This window comes from Diabrotica virgifera, chromosome 5, assembly GCF_917563875.1.
Source record: "Diabrotica virgifera virgifera chromosome 5, PGI_DIABVI_V3a".
Classification (NCBI taxonomy): Eukaryota; Metazoa; Arthropoda; class Insecta; order Coleoptera; family Chrysomelidae; genus Diabrotica; species Diabrotica virgifera.
Window position 1 is genome coordinate 258,176,244 of NC_065447.1, and position 19,459 is coordinate 258,195,702.

A 19,459-nucleotide genomic window follows, 5' to 3' on the forward strand; every position below is an offset into this window, starting at 1 on the left:
TTTATTTATTAAAGTGTACTTTAACTTTTTCTATGATCATTAATGATAATTTTCTGTACATTACAAATATGCAATTTGTCTAGACATTTATTAATTAATAAACAGTTTAATTTGTTTAAACAATTTTTGAAAAAATAATTTTTTCCCGAAAATCCATGATTTTAATCATACTATCGTTATTAATGATAGAAAAAGTTAAGGTATACTTTAATAAATAAATTATCTTCAATAAATAATTATCTAAAAAAAAATCATTTATTTATTAAAGTGTACTTTAACTATTTCTATGATCATTAATTATATTATAATTAAAAAATAGATTTTTGTAAAAAAAATTTTTTTTCATGAATTGTTTAAACAAATTAGACTGTTTATTAATTAATAAAATTATAAACAAATTGCATATTTGTAATGTACGTACAAATTACATGCAAATTTAAAAAGAAAGATCAAAATCCATTGAGTTGATCCGGAGATACAGAAAATTGTATTCGTTTGAAATTGATTTTTTGGTATTTTAACTCGGTGGATTTGTAGGCTCCCCCTAGTAATCGTTTGAACGACATTCTTGAAAAATCGTAGAGGGTGCTGTGAAGGTACAATGTTTGTGCAAATTTTTTAAGAAAAAAATACAAATCCCATTCTTTAAAATGGCATTAATGATGTTCCTTAACTATTATAAACAAATTAGCTGTGAGTTAACCCTCGTAAGGTGGTGCGGGGTCCACTCCAGACCTCGTTTTTCTCACCTATCTTTTTTAATATTTTTTTTTGTTTTTTTTTGTCCATTTTTTATTCGTATTGAATTCAATTCTTAACGTATTTAATCCATTACAGCATTTAAAACTCTATGCTTTTACGTGCTTTTTTGAAAAAATTACTTTTGGGTGCAAATGATGAAAATTTCGTATCCCGAATTGGACGTTTCTGATGTTCCACCTGGAGCTAACGGAGCTACAGGACAAGGTGGGTGTTAATACTTATGTCAGAACAAAAAAACCGAAAGCCCCGGCATAACTGTATTGTGTGTAAAAAACTTTGTGTTGCTCATACTGTGAAAAATTTCATGTGTACAATTTCTTGCGACGATATTTTTTTTAAAGAAGAAATGAGTATTTTTTTTGTAAAATTATGTTTCGTACTATAATAAATAAGTCCTAATTATCTTTTAAATTAATTTCCCCGTCATTCACATATAAAAAAATTGATATACAGTTGGTGTGCAAATTCACCCCGCACCGTTGTTTACGTAAGAATCTAAGCACCGCCTTACGAGGGTTAAAAAAAAAACATATGGCTAACTTTGTCCCAAATGAACCCAGGCTAATTTTTTTATTTGAAAATTCGTGTTAAAATACTATCTATTTGAATATATAAAAAGATTGTTTCTACGGACAACATTTTTAACGTTATTCTAAATGTTACTAAACTACAAAATTTCAAAAATTTAGCATTTTGATTTTTGACTATATTAATTATTTTTTTTATCTTTTCTTAATACATTTTGATACTATCACTCTCCTACTTTCATTTGGCATACTCAGAATTGCCATATCTTTATTATTTTCTGTCTTATCTTATTGCAAAATACAGGTCTCTAGAATAAACAAATAAAATAACTCTTAAACTAATTAATAGATCGGACTCAAATTTTGAAGGTTTGTTAAGTACGCCAGTACCCAACTTTGGGTGAAACACTAAAGTTCTAAGGTAGTTTTAGTAAAAGTTAATAACAAATAACGATTTTTACTGATTTTGCAGTTTGCGTAGCAACAAATTAACTTTTTAACTTTAAAAAATCGGCATTTTGAAGGTTTTTCAATGGTCGAAAAAACTAAATTTTGTAATTTTATGTCAACTATTTAGCTTTTGAATGGAGTGCAAAAAATCGAAAAAAATCGCGACTTTTGCACTGATTTGTTAATAATTAAAAAACGGACGCGAACTCTAGGCAGGAAACAGGTAGATTTTCTTCCTATAGGTCTACAATAACAAAATAAGTAGTCAGCTACCTGGATCTTTGGGTGTCCCGAGAAAATCCTTATTACTCTGGACAGTGTAGACAGAAATGCTCAATATAAAGCCATGGTAGAATTCGATATCCCAATAAACTTAGTGAAATTGGTGAAAACAACTCTCTTAACAGTCGAGTGTAAGGTTAGAGTGCAGAACGGAGTATCAAGAATTTTCTAGACACAGATAGGACTCCGACAGGGATATTGTCTATCTCGTCTTCTATTCAACATTGCCCTAAAGAAAGCTTTTAGAGAATCTGGAATAACAACAAGAGGAACCATTATTAATAGGAGTGTACAAATATCAGCGTATGTATGCCGATAACATTGTTGTTGGGGCGAAAAATCTCTACAAAAGGCAAAATCTCTACAGGGGCTTTTGTAAACAGAAGTCACTATAGAGTGATGTGGTATTTGAAGAAGGACATAATACATATTATGTAATATTTTTTAATATGTAAACATTTTTTATTTTACTTTAACCTAATTAGATTTAACTCCTTAAATATCGAGAAATACTACGTTTTGTTTTCATTAAACAAATACAGTAGTAACACAAATATCTTAAACTCAAGGCAACAATCATTGATCATATATGGATAAACGATTGTACTCTCATTAAATATGTATACCATGCAACGATGCTGTTGTTGTTTTTCATACAATTTTATATAATTTGTTTTTATTTAAAGGTACAAGATGCTATTGACAGTAATTATCTGAAGAATCTTAATAATACGTCGTAGAATCAAGGAAATAAGGATACTTATGTTTATGCTACAGGATGTCCACACACTGCAAAATTACAAACCCTAATTGTGATTTATAACAAAAATTCTTATACTTATACTCCTATTGTAGTCGTGTCTTTGTAATGAAGTTTATTTAGATGGCTGTATCACTACAGTTCTTCAATTGAGTCAATTAAGTTCAAATAAAGGGTACCCCCCCGTTAATCTAGGCAAAATGCACTCATAGAAACTTCGATGAGTCTTATTTTTTAATCACATAAAACGCAAAAAATGAAAAAATTGATGAGAAGAAATTTAGGTTGTATCGATCTTAAAAAATATTATTAACCCCGCAAAAACTTTATTTGTTGAGGGTTTAAACGGGTTTTTGCCCAATTTTTGAGTATTCTAAAGGACTCAGTTACCTCAAATTGTATATAGCCTATACAACGCCTTGCTTTGATCTAGTTTGAAATATATGTAATGGGGAAACCCCAAAAACATCTAAAAATCAATTTTTTGGATTGCTGAAGATGGCGCACAGACGTTACGGGAAAATCTGAAAAAAATCAGAAATGCATTATTTTATTAAACACACAAAAAACACAAATTATGCATCTCCAGAAAAAGTTATACGATATTTTCGAAAAAAGTTTCCATTTTTTGGTTATTCACCATCAACCTACGGGTAAAATACTACAAGTTTGGTAAAGGCCTCAACTATGTGTGTGAACTTTTTGAAATTTCTAAATTGATTGTAACTCACCGAAAAAAAAAAAAACAAAATTAAAACAAAAAATGATGTTTGAGTTAATTGAGTCTTATTTTGTAAATACAAAAAACGTAAAACAAGAATTAATTCACGTTGTATCGATTTCCAAAAATCTGACTGCTAACCGAGCAGAAAATAGCAAAAATCCTTAAAAACCCCGATAAACATGGTTTTTTGGGGGCTTAATGGTGTTCCTCCCAATTAATAGAAATATATTTTTTGGTAAAGACCAAATAAAAAAATTCAAATAAATGCATTTTTAAGTTATGTATCTCACGTTTACTCTAACGAAATATTTTACAAAAAATGATAATTTATAAAAGATACCAAATTTGAAACTTGCTTTTGTGAAGAATACTTCTTGGACACCCTGTATACACACTTGTAATCTTCGATCTCATAATAGATATAACTGCAATTTTATATTATAACGTAATAGATATTAATATTCCACTCTCGTTATTACCACAAAGTAAGAGAACATTAACATAAAAAGATGTAAACAATATTTATTTTGGTACATATGTTTTTGATCATTAGTTGCAACCTTTGTTGGAACGGACATCAGGAAGTTGTTGGAAGCTAAGACATACGTTCAGTACAATATTGGCAAGGTTATCGGTAAATATAAAAATATTCCTGAGTCAAATAAGACTAATAGAAGAAAAATAAGATGTGATCTTATAATAGCAGATGTTTGTAACATTATCATCATCATCATACGAGTAAAGATAGATTACCAATACTACATTATTTTAGCAAATAAATCGTCTATGGCTAGGATTTTAACAATTTGATATTTTTACTTTGTCTTCTTAATAATTTTTTTGTCTTGCCCTCTAATTTTAGTTTCCTTGCTTAAGTTATTTTAACCTGTTTTAGTTGTGTTGCTAGTTTTTTGGTTTTTACATTTTTTTATTGTTGTTTGCTGTTATTCCATGTCTACATTTCTTCGTCTATAATTAGTTTCTTATATGTTGACATTTACTAAGCGAAAACAACTGGGTCATAAGTTAAGAACCATATATTGGCTGTTGGGCAAAAAATCAAAACTATCAACTGAAAATAAAATATTAATCTACAAATCCATCCTAAAACCAGTGAGGGGTGAGCCCCGGAGGGGCCCGTAAGTCCCGTTCCTTTTACTAATAAAAAGGTAAAGTCCTCTAAATAATCTACGTTTTTTCCAAAACAGAAAAAAAAGACGACGAAATACCTACGATTTCGAAATGGTCTGATTTTAAGACTGATGTCTTTATACAAACTGTGAACTTTTGAACAAAAAAGTGATTCCTTAGAACATTGTAAAAAAATGTTTGAAGATGGAGAAAAAGCTTATTATACAAGATTAAATAAAAGCAACTTTTATAGAGGAAAACCCAATGGAGGCAAAGAAAAGAGAGATTGGCTAATATACGACGCAAGTGTTAAAGCTGTTTTGTTACCTGCCCTTGCAAATTATTTTCATTTGAAAAAATAGTTTAACTGAATTTGGATGGACCCACTGGAAACATTTCAATATTTTGCTCAAATCTCACGAAGAAAGTAAATTTCATCTGAACTCTATTGTTACATAAATGACAAGATTATCATTAATATTAATTGGAGTTATAGAAGCTGCCTTGAAAGAGCAAGTAAAATGCGAAGCTGACTATTGGATAAACGTCCTAAGAAGAGTTGTTGTCACTACTAAATGACTTGCTTCTCAAGGACTAGCTTTCCGTTGATGCAATGAGGATTTAATGAGTCATCATAAAGGAAATTACTTAAGTTGCCAACTAGGCTAAATTTGACTACTTCTTAGCTGAGCATTTACAACGGAATGCGAATAAATAAAAAGGTTCAGTTAGCTATCTGTCTCACCAAATTTGCAATGAATTCTTGAAAGTAATGAAATCAAAGCTTGTAGAAACTTTTGACGCTGTAAATGCTTTAGTTACAGTAGTCCATCATACAGTAGTTTTTCCAGATAAGCAATAACAGAGACGAAAAATTAACAATTAAAAATGAAGCCAAGACACTGCTGAATAAAATCTTTGAGACAGTTCTATTGACACTGATTTGGACAAAAACTTTGGAATGAGTTAATGCAAAAGCAATACGTGAACGTGAAGAAACTGTGGACTTAAACGTGTCAATTGGAGTAGAAATAATGACATCTATTTTGGGATTTGTTGGAGACGTAAGAAATATGTCAAGCGAAATTGAACTAGAAGCCAAAAATATTTTTTTGCGAAGACGAGGATATATGCTACAAAGATGTTACATCAGCTGTTATATGATTTTCTACGCTAGATAAAGAAGCAATCAAGACGTCAATTAATACTTTATATGTGAAATATAAAAAATATGTTGATGAAACCAAAGAGAACTTGTATAACGAAATTACCCATTCCATAACATTATGTCAAAAGTTGAACAAACATTTATAAAATTTGGTGTCATCCCATCCAGGATGTAAAGATTGTAAAGGCAACATTTCCCAATATTTTACCTTTACTGCAAGTATATTTCACGATACCAACTTCTAATGTATCAGTTGAGCTGTCTTTTTCGGCTTTAAAAAGAATAAAAATATATTTAACGCCAAATTTGGGTCAAGAAAATCTAGACGCATATCACTATGTATTGATTGTATTATAGAAAATGAAGACCTGGAGCAACTGAATTGTGATAGTATTATCTGACAGATTGCTAATGCCTAGTCAAGCAAAAAAGTGATCTAATTGTTGTCATTGATGTATTTTTTAGAATATATTTTTTGTTTGTCATGTGTTGTTTTGTCTAACTTTCTGTTTTTTTATACATTTTTAAATGTAATTTTTGGAATATTTTTTACGTTTGGTATTCTTCTTGTTTGCTAAAAATTCTTTATGGATTTTGCGAGTATAAATACATGAATGTGTTTTCTTGTAAAAAAATCTGACAACGAATAGCAATTAAGGGGCCCCTAAATATTCAGCGCCCAGGGCCCGAAGTTAGGTTAAACCGGCACTGAACTTATGGGATATAATTATGGGGAACCGCCGCACATTCCAACATTGAAATCATACAAAGATTTCAGTCCAAAATATTGAGATCAATACTAGGAGTTCCATGGTTCATAACCAATGAAGCCATCCATCGGGACGCCGGACTACCATACGTCAAAGACGACATCAAAAAGTGCGCGAAAAAACATACAGAGAAACTTAAAGTGCATCCAAACGTGTTAGCAAAAAATTTAGTGAATAAACCGCGTACTGTTCGTAGGTTAAAACGAAAAGTTCCGTTAAGAGTTAAAAGAGTTAGAGTTAAGTGAACAATAGGTACTAAATTAGTGTGTATAAGTTTATGTCAGAAATAGTCAGTGTTGTAGGCTAAGTTTAAAAAAAAGGGGTGCATCACTGGATGCCTCCCTACGTGTCATTCCTAATTATTGTCAGTCCTATTACTTATTGTCTGTTATCTACCTAAACATTTAGGTTTAGATTGTATAGATAGATTGTAATAAATGTGGGGTTAATAAAAAAAATATATGTTGACATTTATGTCTCTCTGTCATAGCCTTGCTTCTAATTTCTTTCTGGATAATACTTTCTTCTTTTGAAATATGATCATTTGTATAGATTCGTTCGTTCTTTTTGTTTTTTAATTTAATTTAATTTTTCTCTTCTTTAATTTTGATTTTTACGCCGTTAAGTTCCACTATTTTTTTTCTCCTATTTTGCTTGCTTCTTCTACATCTCTCTCTCTCTTTCTCTCTCTCTCTTTCTCTCTCTCTTTCTCTCTCTCTCTCTTTCTCTCTCTCTCTCTCTCTCTAATTTCTCTATTTTTTCGTTGTGTTAATTTTCTTTTCTAATTTACCTATTTGTTTTATATCTATTTCGTTTGCTTCCCGCAGCTTTCCTACTTCATCTTTGTAATCGTCTTGTTGATCTTTTAGATTTCTAATTTGCTTCTTTAGGCCTTTTTGGAAATTCACTGTACTACTTCTTCATTTGTGACTCGATCAACCCAACTTATTCTTAATATTCGTCGATATCACCAGATTTCGTAACTTTCAATGATTTTTATATTGTTCTGTTTGAGTGTTCATGCTTCCACGCCTTGCAAGATACTAAACACATAATAATATGTTCTTAATATTCTTATTCGTAGAGTTTTTTCTACTGGATAAGATTAAGTATTTGGAAGTAGATGACCTTCTTCCCATAAAGCCGTTCCTCTATAAATAAGGTTCTATGTGTGGATTGATTCTATTCAATATCAATCTTTTGTACAAATTGAATTTTGAACACTGGAGAGAGATAAGGTGGTAGCTTTTTGGATCCTTTGGATACTTTCCTGGTTTTAATACAGATACGACTTTAAATTTCGCCATAGCTTTGGGATCTGGCCTAACATATTCGTAAAAAATTGATTTGATAGATTTTATAGTTTAAATTTTTTCAAAAAACTGCTCGTATTTTTAACAATTTTATTTCTGATGTCATCTAGGCCTGCTGCTTTACCTACCTTAAGTTCTATAATGGCAAGTTTTACTGCTGGATGAGACGTAATATTAAAGAAGATTATGCTGAAAGATAGATAGTCTTGGAAATAGACATATGTATTTACTATTTTATGTTTTTATTTTATCTTAGAGCAGCCTTTTTCAAGAAGAGGAAATTTCTGAGTAGATAATCAATCAGTAAATCCGATATCAGATGGTAAAATGTTATATCCACTCTATTCTTCTTTATGATGCCGAAGCTTAGCCTGTTAATTTGGCCTAGATGAGAAAGTTGGAAGCTTTTGAGATGTGTCTTCTTAGGAGAAATTTGAAAATAACATGGACCGATCTATCTAAGACTACATGAAATGGTGTTGTAATGAAAAGAGAGAGAGAGAGAGAGAGAGAGAGAGAGAGAGAGAGAGAGAGAGAGAGAGAGAGAGAGAGAGAGAGAGAGAGAGAGAGAGAGAGAAATTTTGACCACCATTAAAAGAAAAAAAAAACAGCATATTTTGAGCAGATGCTTAGAAATGATAAGTATGAATTTTTGCAGCTGAATATGAAGGGTAAAGTCGAAGTAAAAACAGGTTACGGTAGATAGACGACAAATAATATCCTGAGTGAAAAACATACGCGACTGAACCAAGTTAAACCCACAGACGCTTTTAAGAAAAGCAGAATATAGAGATGAATTGCAATGATTATAGACAACCTTCATTAGTGGAGTCGGCACTAGAAGAAAAATATTTTATCTTAAACACTATGCACATCCTAAAATAATAGTCACATCTTCTTATAAGTTCTTACAGGTGTAATACATTTTTATGATCTGTTTTGTTCCATTATGTCACGATAATTCCATCAGCACTATAATTGGTCCATGATGCGTAAACAACCGTGAACCTGATCGTGCCCACAACGCAGCCTGAGGCATCTAATCGAACAGTCACCGCCAAAGAATTAATTATGAAGAAAAACATATTCTTTGAAATTGATCAGATTGATTTCAGAGCAATTGGCTACTTAATAACTATAAACAGGCCAGTTAATAGTTGTCAGAAGAGATTTACCATAAAAATATGGGAATTTCAATACTATTATAAATTTTATAATTTATGCTTCAATTAAAAGTGTGTGTTCTATTCAATGAATTGCATGAATCGGTAGATTTCCACGTTTTACACCTTTTATTTCATGTAAATACCTATGTTTTCTTTGTAAGAAATATTTCTTAGTAATGTTCTTACTAATACTAGAAATATAGTAATAGTCTGGGCTGATTATCGGAGAATATATAAATAGGCCATTTTTGGGAAAAGTTATTTACCAGCAATTTTATTGCAGGAATCAAATCTTATGATTGTATATATTAATAATATAGGTATGCAAAGTCCGCAGATAGTGTGCTACTTTTTTTATAAATAAAATGGCGCCCGAAAATCGTGTTTTTTTCAATTTTTGCTCTATAACTCCAAATATTTTAATTTTACACCAAAAACACTTAAATAAAAATTCACCGCAATTAAATTCTGCATAGAGACGTGTTTTTTCCGATTTACTTCGACGAAAACTTTTCCCGGAAAAAGCGGGTTTTTCCAACAAAATCTTTAATTTTAAACTAAACTTTTAGATAAGTAATTGTTAATCAATAATTAAATAACTTGGTAATGTAAAATCCCTTTTTGTATAGATTATAATTCCAGAAGCCAATGGAAATTGAATGAAAAGTTTAGCAACAATTGAATTGTTAATTAGAAATTTACGGTCGCTATAATAACGACAATAATTATGATGCATAAGAATAACTATGATTTTTTCATAAAAAGATACTATACCTATCTAATGTACTTTACAGAATTGAAATTGGACTATTTAAGCGGCCTCAGGAATATTTTAAAATTATAAAGAATTTTTTGCCTTATAAACAAATAGAATATCTCGGGAAATATTAAACTAAATTAAATTGTAAAAACGGTATTCAAAAAAGAGTGGCAGGATGCTTCTTTTGAAAGAAAAAACATTTAATTATGATCCTGAGATCCTGAGATAAAACCGGTCAAAGTTAACTGGAATTTACGGCAAAGATATAAACAATAGGATCATAATTTTCAAACCATCACCTTTTTATTTTTGTCCTCTTTCACCACACCAATTTTCATATCCTTAAAATACTCATAACATATATTATTATAATAAAAACTATCGATAATACGTGTGAAAATTGCCAAAAATAGCAAAATTCCAAACAAAAATTAGGTTGGAGAAAATGTAACCTTCAAAGTTCAAAATCGGTATACGTTAAAAAAATGCATTTTCTCGGCTTCCCATGGAGCAATTTGCTTCATTCTTTTTTTGTTCCCAAGTAACTCGAGTAGAGCCATCGAATTAACGCATTATTAAATGTCAGACTTGTTTTTGTTTTGTTATAATAAATTAATTTATTTATTATAACACAAAATTTTAATTTGTTTAAATAAAAATTGTTTAAACAATTATACAGCTTTCAAATGAGAATATTTATGTTTTTAACTTTAAAAGGTACACTTGTAGTAAGTTTATCTAAAAAAAGCCTACAACTGGAAAAAATATGTAGTTTTCTGTTCTTATAAATAAATTAATCTATTATAACAAAACAAAAGCAAGTTTGACATTTAATAATGAGTTAGTTCGATGGCTCTACTCGAGTTATTAGGGAACAAAAAAAGAATGAAGGAAATTGTTCCATGGGAAGCCGAGAAAATGCATTTTTTTAACGTATACCGATTTTGAACTTTGAGGGTTACATTTTCTCCAACCTAATTTTTGATTGGAATTTTGCTATTTTTGGCAATTTTCACACGTATTATCGATAGTTTTTATTATAATAATATATGTTATGAGTACTTTAAAAATATGAAAATTGGTGTGGAGAAAGAGGACAAAAATAAACAGGTGATGGTTTAAAAATTATGATCGTATTGTTTATATCTTTGCCGTAAATTCCGGTCAAATTTCACTGGTTGTATCGCAGGAACCACTCGTTGTAATTAAACGTTGTTTCTTTTAAAAGAAGCATCCTGCCGCTGTGTTTCGAATACCGTTTTCACTATTTAATTTAGTTTAATATTTCCCGAGATATTCTAGTTGTTTATAAGCCAAAAAATTGTTTATAATTTTAAAATATTCCTGAGGCCGCTTAGATAGTCCAATTTCAATTCTGTAAAGTACATTAGATATGTATAGTATCTTTTTATGAAAAAATCATAGTTATTCTTATGCATCATAATTATTGTCGTTATTATAGCGACCGTAAATTTTTAATTACCAATTCAATTATTGCTAAACTGTTAATTCAATTTTCATCGGCTTCTGGAATTATAATCTATACAAAAAGGGCTTTTACATTACCAAGTTATTTAATTATTGATTAACAATTACTTATCTAAAATTTTAGTTGAAAATTAAAGATTTTGTTGGAAAAACCCGCTTTTTCCGGGGAAAGTTTTTGTCGAAGTGAATCGGGAAAAACAGGTCTCTATGCAGAATTTAATTGCGGTGAAATTTTATTTGAGTGTTTTTGGTGTAAAGTTAAAATTTTTGGAGTTATAGAGCAAAAATTGAAAAAACACGATTTTCGGGCGCCATTTTGTTTATAAAAAAAGTAGCACACTATCTGCGGACTTTGCGTACCTATATTATTAATACATACAATAATAAGATTCGATTCCAGCAATAAAATTGCTGGTAAATAACTTTTCCTTGTATTTTGCTAATTAGCCCAGAGTATAAAGTAATGATACAGGTCGCTAATAGGGATTAACTGAACACTAAATTAATAATTAAAAACAATTAAAAATTAAGAAATAGTTATTTATGAAACAGTTCGTGAAGTATGCTTTTTGAGAACGCACGAGATTTTTAGAGCACGAGCGACAACGGAGCGAGTGCTATAAATCGCGTAAGTTCGCAAAAAGTACTTCACGCACAGTTTCATACCAGTGGCGGATCCAGAAATGTTGTTTGGGGGGGGTCATGGGTCTTGAGGGTGATTTAATTACCTTCCTTTTATGCAAGGTCACTTAGTCTTACCAACCCTAGGATACGTGGGTTTACAATTATGGGGGGGTCATGACCCCGTGACACCCCCCTGGATCCGCCAGTGTTTCATACAATATTTTATCTACGATAAACAAATAAAAAAAGCTGTAACTCTTCGTCACTGGAATTCATTTCTATTCTACAATTTTTAGAACTTTGACATTTAAAAATTCTAACTACTTTCAAACCACAAAACTGTCAAAACTTTTGTTGTAATTCATTGCTCATATTGTCATCCCCATGACAACGCGAAAGTTAAGGATTGTCACCATGACAACGCGAAAGTTAAATACAGTGCGAAAAAGTAAGTCCCAGTTAAAATACATTGTTACTTCACGCACAATTTAAATCCTTCACGCACTGCTATCTATAATGACTGTTTTCACAAACCAAAAGCTTATACATAATATGACATAGAGTAGATAAAGGTTTTTTTTAAATAATCAAAGTCACAAATGTGGCAGATGTGAGCAGGGTGACAAGCGGGCGTTTCCCGCCTGTCCAGTGTTAATTCTACTTTTTTCTTATCTAACGACTGGGTGAATTGTTCTTCTTTCTCATAATTGCCTTTTCTTCTTTCTTGTCTATCGTCTGTTACTTCTTAGTCTTCTCCTTTTCGTCTGTTTAATGGACCATATGCCGGTTGAGAATGGGAAAATTTTCTCGATTATGAGTAAAAGAGAAATCCTTTGATGTTTGCCGCAGGGTGAGGCAGGTGGGCATTTCCAGTCTGTCAAGTGTCCAATTCTTCTTTCTTGTCCGACGTCGATGTGAATTCTCCTTCTTCCTGTTAAACAGGCCCGGCCCTAGGGATTTTGCCGCCCTGGGCAAGATCGGCGACCTCCGCCCCCCTCCTTAGTAGACCCATGACTCACCACGTCACTTCAGCGATCATCAAGATTTTATTTTTATTGATGTGTGCTTTGTGCTAAATTATTTAATATGCCATTTTCTACTTTAATTGAACAATACACGCTTAAAAACACATATTTGCAAAATTTTCATGAGATTTTAATACATTACTATATATTAACATGTTTTAATATCCAAAAACTCACTATCCATATCCATAATTACACTCTTACATTTTTAAGTAAGTAGCCTTCTACATATCTTTGGCACGGGAACAGTCTTTTAATAATTCTCCAAGATCCAAGGACTCAGCTATTTCATGTTCAATAGAGATTGTCGCTAGGGCACTCAAACGTTCCTGTGACATAGTTGATCTTAAGTCATTTTTTATTAGTGAGAGAGAGAGAAAAAGCTTTTCTCCCCAGAGGCCACTGTCACTTCTAGGGTTAATAAAATCCTCAAAGCTACACTAACGTTGGGTGCGAACTCAAAATCATACTCTCTAATCATTTTCAGGTTCTCTAGAGGTATACTCTTGGGCTTCACAATCGTGGAAAGTACTTTGAGTTCATCTTTTAGATCAGCATAATTTAGATCTTTTGACTCATCAAAAGTTAAAGCATCACACAGCTTAAAACATTTATCTGATAAATCATGCGTCTCTTTTGCGTCTTTCAAATAGCCCTGGAATTTTAAATCATTTCTGAGAGACTAATTTTTCAGAAATAAATACATACTAGTCCAGACTGGTCCTTAAAATTACCAATAATGGTTTAGCTATCGAAATACCTACTTAGTTAAGATTGTTGGTGTGATTAACAATTAAGCACAAATTAAAGCAGTTAGGTATAGGGAATGCTTAAGAAATAAAAAAGTACCATAAAATATCATTTCATTACAATACTAAAATACAGGGTGTTCCATTTAAGAAAACTCAGAAAATACTCATTCCGAGTTTCGACCAACCCTGTATACTAAAATTAAAAATTTAGCTATACTAATGATTCTTAACAATAGTAGAGTATATTAAAAATCATTTGAACGTAAGTAGAGTTTTGGATGTCAAACTACTACAATTCTACAGGGTGTTAATTTTGCTACGAATTTAATAAAAAAAACGTAATTATCTTTTAAAATACCCTGTATTATATTACAAAACCTCATATTTTAAGAAAGAAGACATCGAAGAGAATCCAAAAATGTAAAAATATACAGGGTGTCCCATTTAATAAAACGAAGTTATAAGCAACTTCCGGTATAACCGGAATTAGAAGAGATGAAAATATTTTCATTTAATAGATCATTCTTCAAAACCCCTTTATTCTAATTTTCATGATTCTGTTGCCTTTAGTTCTCGAGATATTTCTAATAGGCCCTTTATTTGCCTCACCCTGTATACATATACGATCAAGTAAGTAGTATACCAGAGAAACAGAATACCGAGGCCAGCTCTGGAGTGGAAAGAGAGGAGCGTAATTCAGGACGACCAAGGGGGAGCTGGAAATAGTCCTTTGTTTTCCTCTGTAAACACATGCAAATACAATCTGTTATATTAAATATTAAATTACATACTACAATATTTTAATCCTACCTTTCAAAAGAATAATTAAAAAAAATCAATTACTGTACGTAATTAATTAAATTCTCTTGTCTAATTTACATACAATAGCAAAGATAAGATACCTGTCCTAATTTTAAGAAACAATCGTACCTACTGAGATATCAAACATATATATGCATATAATGTTTATACATCGACCTTCATCAAAATACCGTATTTCCTTCAAAAAGTAGTAGAAAATTATTAGCAGCGCGTCGTTAATAACAAACATCATATCGACCACTTCAGAAAACAATCATTGCCGATATTAATGAAATGATACATACCTGATTGATGTCATCTCTAGCCTTTATTATTTTAATGTTACAAGTTTCTGTACCGGTGGATTATAGAATTATAGTGTCGATTTAAACATTCACTTTCGATCGGTCGAAGCAGTTGTGGTTTAGTTTCTGCAAAAATGAGTAACAGAACTCCTATGATTGTGCCAACTCGGAGGCACGAACTACCAGGCAAGTATTTTTTTTAATAGTTTCGTCCAGGGTAAAGACAATATATGTTTTTTTTTTGTAAATATGAATAACTTACCTTATTCGTTCTAAACTGTCACGAATTATGTACTCTTATCTCCTTAAACCATGTTATATTTTCTATTATATATATGTTTTTATCTCTTTCCCTGTTAAATGTGTGAAAATTGGGCAAGGATGTTCGTATTTACTTATTTTTATCATGTTTATGTAGTTAATAATATGCAAAAGTTAATGTTAATGCTTGACATGATTCCAGGTTAATGGTCTTAAATGTAAAATCCCCAATTAAGCTTTATACTCTTGTATCTTTAATTTTTGCAGTATTTTTCGTTGAAATTTTGGTCTTATTGTTGCTCCTCGACTCTAAATGATCCTTGCCATTTAAGGGTTTGGCTATTTGTTGACAGTGTCGGAATAACATTTCTTCATCTTTACATCAACTGTAATAAATATGTTTTCTATTTATGTTTTTAATTATGTATTTGTATAGTTATTCAATTTTGATCCTTTCTGTATATATTATGTGGTTACCATTTAGTTCTTATTTCTACCACGACGTAACATGTATACGATTTATTTTACGTCTGCGCCGCTTCGCATATCCTAGCTTCCAGCATCTTCATCTTCTTTTTCTTTAAGTACCGTCTCCCAATCATAGGTTGGATATCATCGTTCATCAGTCATCACTATCTTTACTCTATCTACCGCTGCTCTGAGGAGTTCTTTAGAACTGCATTTAAACCAATCGATTACATTCGTCAACCATGGTACTGTCCTTTCTCCTATCATCCTTCCTCCTCTTATCTTTCTCTGTATTATCAGTCTTAGCATTTCAAATCTTTGTCCCCTCATTACGTGTCCCAAATATTGTAAATTTCTTATTTTTATTATGTTTATTATTTCGCATTCTATGCCCATTTCTCGCATACTTTTGTGTTGGTTTTCTTCTGTGTCCATTATATTTTAAGCATCCTTCTTTAAAACCACATTTCAAATGAATGTAGCTTATTAATGTTTTCTTGCTTCAATGTTCAGCTGTCAAGTCAATTTCCGGCAATTTGTATCCCGGCCCTTAGTTCTGTTGTTTGATCATTATTGTGTGAAATCCAGTTTCCTAGGTATTTGTATTTATCAACCCATTCTGTCGGTACATAAATGTAAATGTTTGTTTATATATTTAATTTGTAGTTATTATCATGTATTTCGTCTTTTTATATCCATTTTTAGTCCACATTTTTCAAAGAAAAGCGTTATATAGGTATCCCAACATTTTTGGGTCTCTAGTTGCTATTGCTTTATCAAAATCCCTTTTCTAGAAGTGTTTTGGCCTTCCTTTTTTTATTTATTTTAGATGGCGTCCATGTTCAAACTTTCTGTGGCCATCTCTCTCCGGCATAGGCGTCATTTTACGAATTTCATTGGGGTGGCAAAACCTGCCAGAGGGTTTGGGGGGAAAATTTTGTAAATTTTGATGCAAAATAGAGTTTAACGCAATTTATACACTATTTTTTTATAACTATACACACTGGCTGTACACATCCTGATTTTAGATTTTTTACAATATCTGCCACAACCTTGTGTATCAACCTAGGCTTCTACTGGATACAGGTCTAAATCTTATAAATTCAATATAATAATTCAAATCTTTAATAGGCTTTTATTCACAATGAAGTCTCCTTTTCCGGATATTAAATACATCAATGACACTTTCAACATCGACTGGAATTTTCCTTTCAATGGCTAAAAGCCTCAATGCAGACATTTTTTCCTGACCGCTAGCGTTTCTGGTGTAGGTTTTTAATCTTCTCAGACATGAAAATAGCCTGAATATTTCAAACGTCATGGTCAAGACATTTTTTAGAGCATTTCCACAAAAACTGACGATTTTTCTTCAACTGTTTTGTTTCTCATTTCTCTCATGTTATGAAAAATTTTCATTTCGCAGAAAAGTAACTCCTCATCCAAAGAGTAGTATTTTGAAACAAACTTGATGCTTTCTTCCACTACTTCATGTGTCCCAACAATTGGCTCAGGTGTTAAAGTACATCTAAATTGTTTTCCTGCAGCCTATTTTCAATTTATTATTCCAAAGTGGGAAAAAAACGGTAGCTTTTAGGTGCTCTTCCACTGTTATGTTCAATACTATTCAACGCTTTCGATAACCTAGGCTGATAAACTTGTGACACAGAAAACAGAGTAGGTATACTTTTCTAAAGATTTTTGGTGCGTTGATTTCTCAGATATCCTAACCTAAAAGTGTAAAAATGGCGGCTTTTGGACATTTTTAAGGTTATGTAGAGCTTTTAATTTTTTCTATCCTAAAATAAAAGGTTAGGTGTGTTTTCCTGTTTCTGGATTTAAGGGGGTGGTTTGTAGGGGTTGATAAGGTTAGAGGTATTTTGCTTCTATCAGTAAACATAATTACTGTGTGTGATTTTATTTTAGTATGGTAAAATAAACAATTAGGGATTGCAGAGTTAGGTGGGTTTACCGGCTTGTTGTCTGAAAGGGATGGTTTCTAGGAATTAGCTTGGTTTGGGTTGTGCAAATTTAAGATCGTTGGATTTGGGGTTATTTCTACAAACATGTGTTTTCTAGGGTTTTCTTTTAATTCTTTAAAAAATACATCTCAGCTAAAAAAGACGAGGTTGAATATGATTATAGTGATTAGTTTGTAAAGATCGGAAAAAAGAGAATATTGACATATAATTGTCGATAGTTGCTATATCCTCTTTTTTGTGGGTAATTATGGTAACTGCATTATTCCATATATTTGATATTCTACTATTTTCAAAACATTTTGACTGGCTTTATCACAACTTGATGTTTATTTAGGCGATTTATTTCAAAGCAGTTATTACGTCTACGTCTTCTATTCTTACATGCGGCATTTCCTCAGAACCTACATTTATTTCTTTAATCGTTTTGGTTTGTGATGATTATTGTCCGGTTGTTGTGGACGGCTTCTGAATAATTCTTCATAAAATTATTTTGGTATTTCAAGTAATCTTTTTCTGTTTCTGTTTCGTTTCCATGTTTGTCTTTCAGTTTAATAATTTCCTTTTTCTCCTCTGTTCGCTTTTTCAGATACTTTCATACTTTTATTTTTCTCAATGGTTTGTTTTGTTTTCTCTTTCTTATGTATTTATTTACTGTTTCTTCTGCGCTTACTTCTTTGTGTAGGTATATCATAGTTATTTTAAATCTCCGTTTTGCTTTCTTCGCATTTGTATAATCTTTTCAATGAATTTTTTGGTGTTTAAACTTGGGTCACTAATTTCTATCCTGAAATGCTTCAGGATACACTGAAGCCAATATCCTTGACTTCTTTAATTATCAGGCCTTCCAGCTAATTTCTATGGGCCTATCTGGATAAAAGTTATAAAAATGCTATAGTTTAGACCTCTCCTAGAATATTTCACACCTCACAGAATTTCAGAGTATCCTGAAAAAATGCTTCAGGATGCTCTGAAGCCAATATCCTTGATTTTTTTAATTATCAGGCCTTCCAGCTTCTCTTGGATTGGTTCTGGATTTACCAGGTCCATTTTATTAAGAAAATAGTCATAATAGTGTCGAAATAGTATAACAATATGAACATATTGTTATGAAAAGAAGCAAACTTGGGAAGAGCGATTATGTGGGAGGTCTTCCATTTTTTGTGTAGAATTATAGTAGCATTTAACTGCTGATGAATATATACTAACCATATGTGTGGTATCTATAAATAAATCCACGAAACAAATACAAAAAATATGATTTAAATATATGCATACATAATTGTCCTACATTTACATTATAATTTAGTAATAATGATATATACATGACTTTTTATTTACTAGAATGATGTCATAGAACACGAGTGATTGTAATTAATGCAAAATGTCAAACAATAAATTATTTTGTATTTAAGACAATATTTGTAGCCTTTAAGACTATTATTAATTGTTTACTTAGAGTTAAAACCGTTTTTCAATGACTTATTTATGTATTTGTCCTGATAATGCCATGCTAAAGTTACATATGTTGTGTGAAATGGAAAAGGATTTATGATCAATATTAAGCACATAAAGAATTTTCTTCAATCCAGCGTGTAGTAATTTGTTTTCTATCTTAGCACTTATAGTAGGGGAGGAAAGTATGCGAAATTTGCAGTTACTCGAGCGTTATCGGGACCTATTGAGTTGTGAAGATGAGATCTTAAAACCAAAAAAAGTTAAGTAAAGTTTTCCATTTTAGTGGGGACTTTCCATTTTTTAATTAATTTAATTTTCCATTTCCAACAATGGTTTTTTCCGATTATAGCGCCATCTATCCATAATTCGAAAAAATATCTCAAATAAAAGTAACTGATTTTTACGTAAGGAATCTGTAATAAAAAGTGGGAGCTCCTATTTAAGAATTTACAGTAACCCCCCCACCCAACCTCGGTGGGGTGGGGGAT

General features: G+C 31.3%; 2 protein-coding genes across 4 annotated transcripts in view; one reads left to right on the forward strand and one right to left on the reverse strand.

Annotated features, from left to right (window-relative positions):
• LOC114324831 (protein O-mannosyl-transferase TMTC1-like) overlaps window positions 1-3,309 on the reverse strand; it is a 176,401-nt gene extending 173,092 nt beyond the window's left edge. The window contains exon 1 of the mRNA XM_050651160.1: window positions 3,172-3,309. The gene's annotated coding sequence lies outside the window, so the exon portion shown is untranslated. The remainder of the gene's footprint in view (window positions 1-3,171) is intronic.
• LOC114324849 (aquaporin AQPAe.a) overlaps window positions 1-19,459 on the forward strand; it is a 119,972-nt gene that overhangs the window by 70,004 nt on the left and 30,509 nt on the right. The window contains exon 1 of one of the 3 annotated variants that reach the window (XM_028272729.2): window positions 14,672-14,994. The exons of the other annotated variants lie outside the window; for them this stretch is intronic. Coding sequence (XP_028128530.1) covers window positions 14,943-14,994 — 52 coding nt within the window. The 5' untranslated portion in view covers window positions 14,672-14,942. Of the gene's footprint in view, window positions 1-14,671; window positions 14,995-19,459 lie in introns of those variants that run through there. 3 annotated transcript variants of the gene reach the window in all.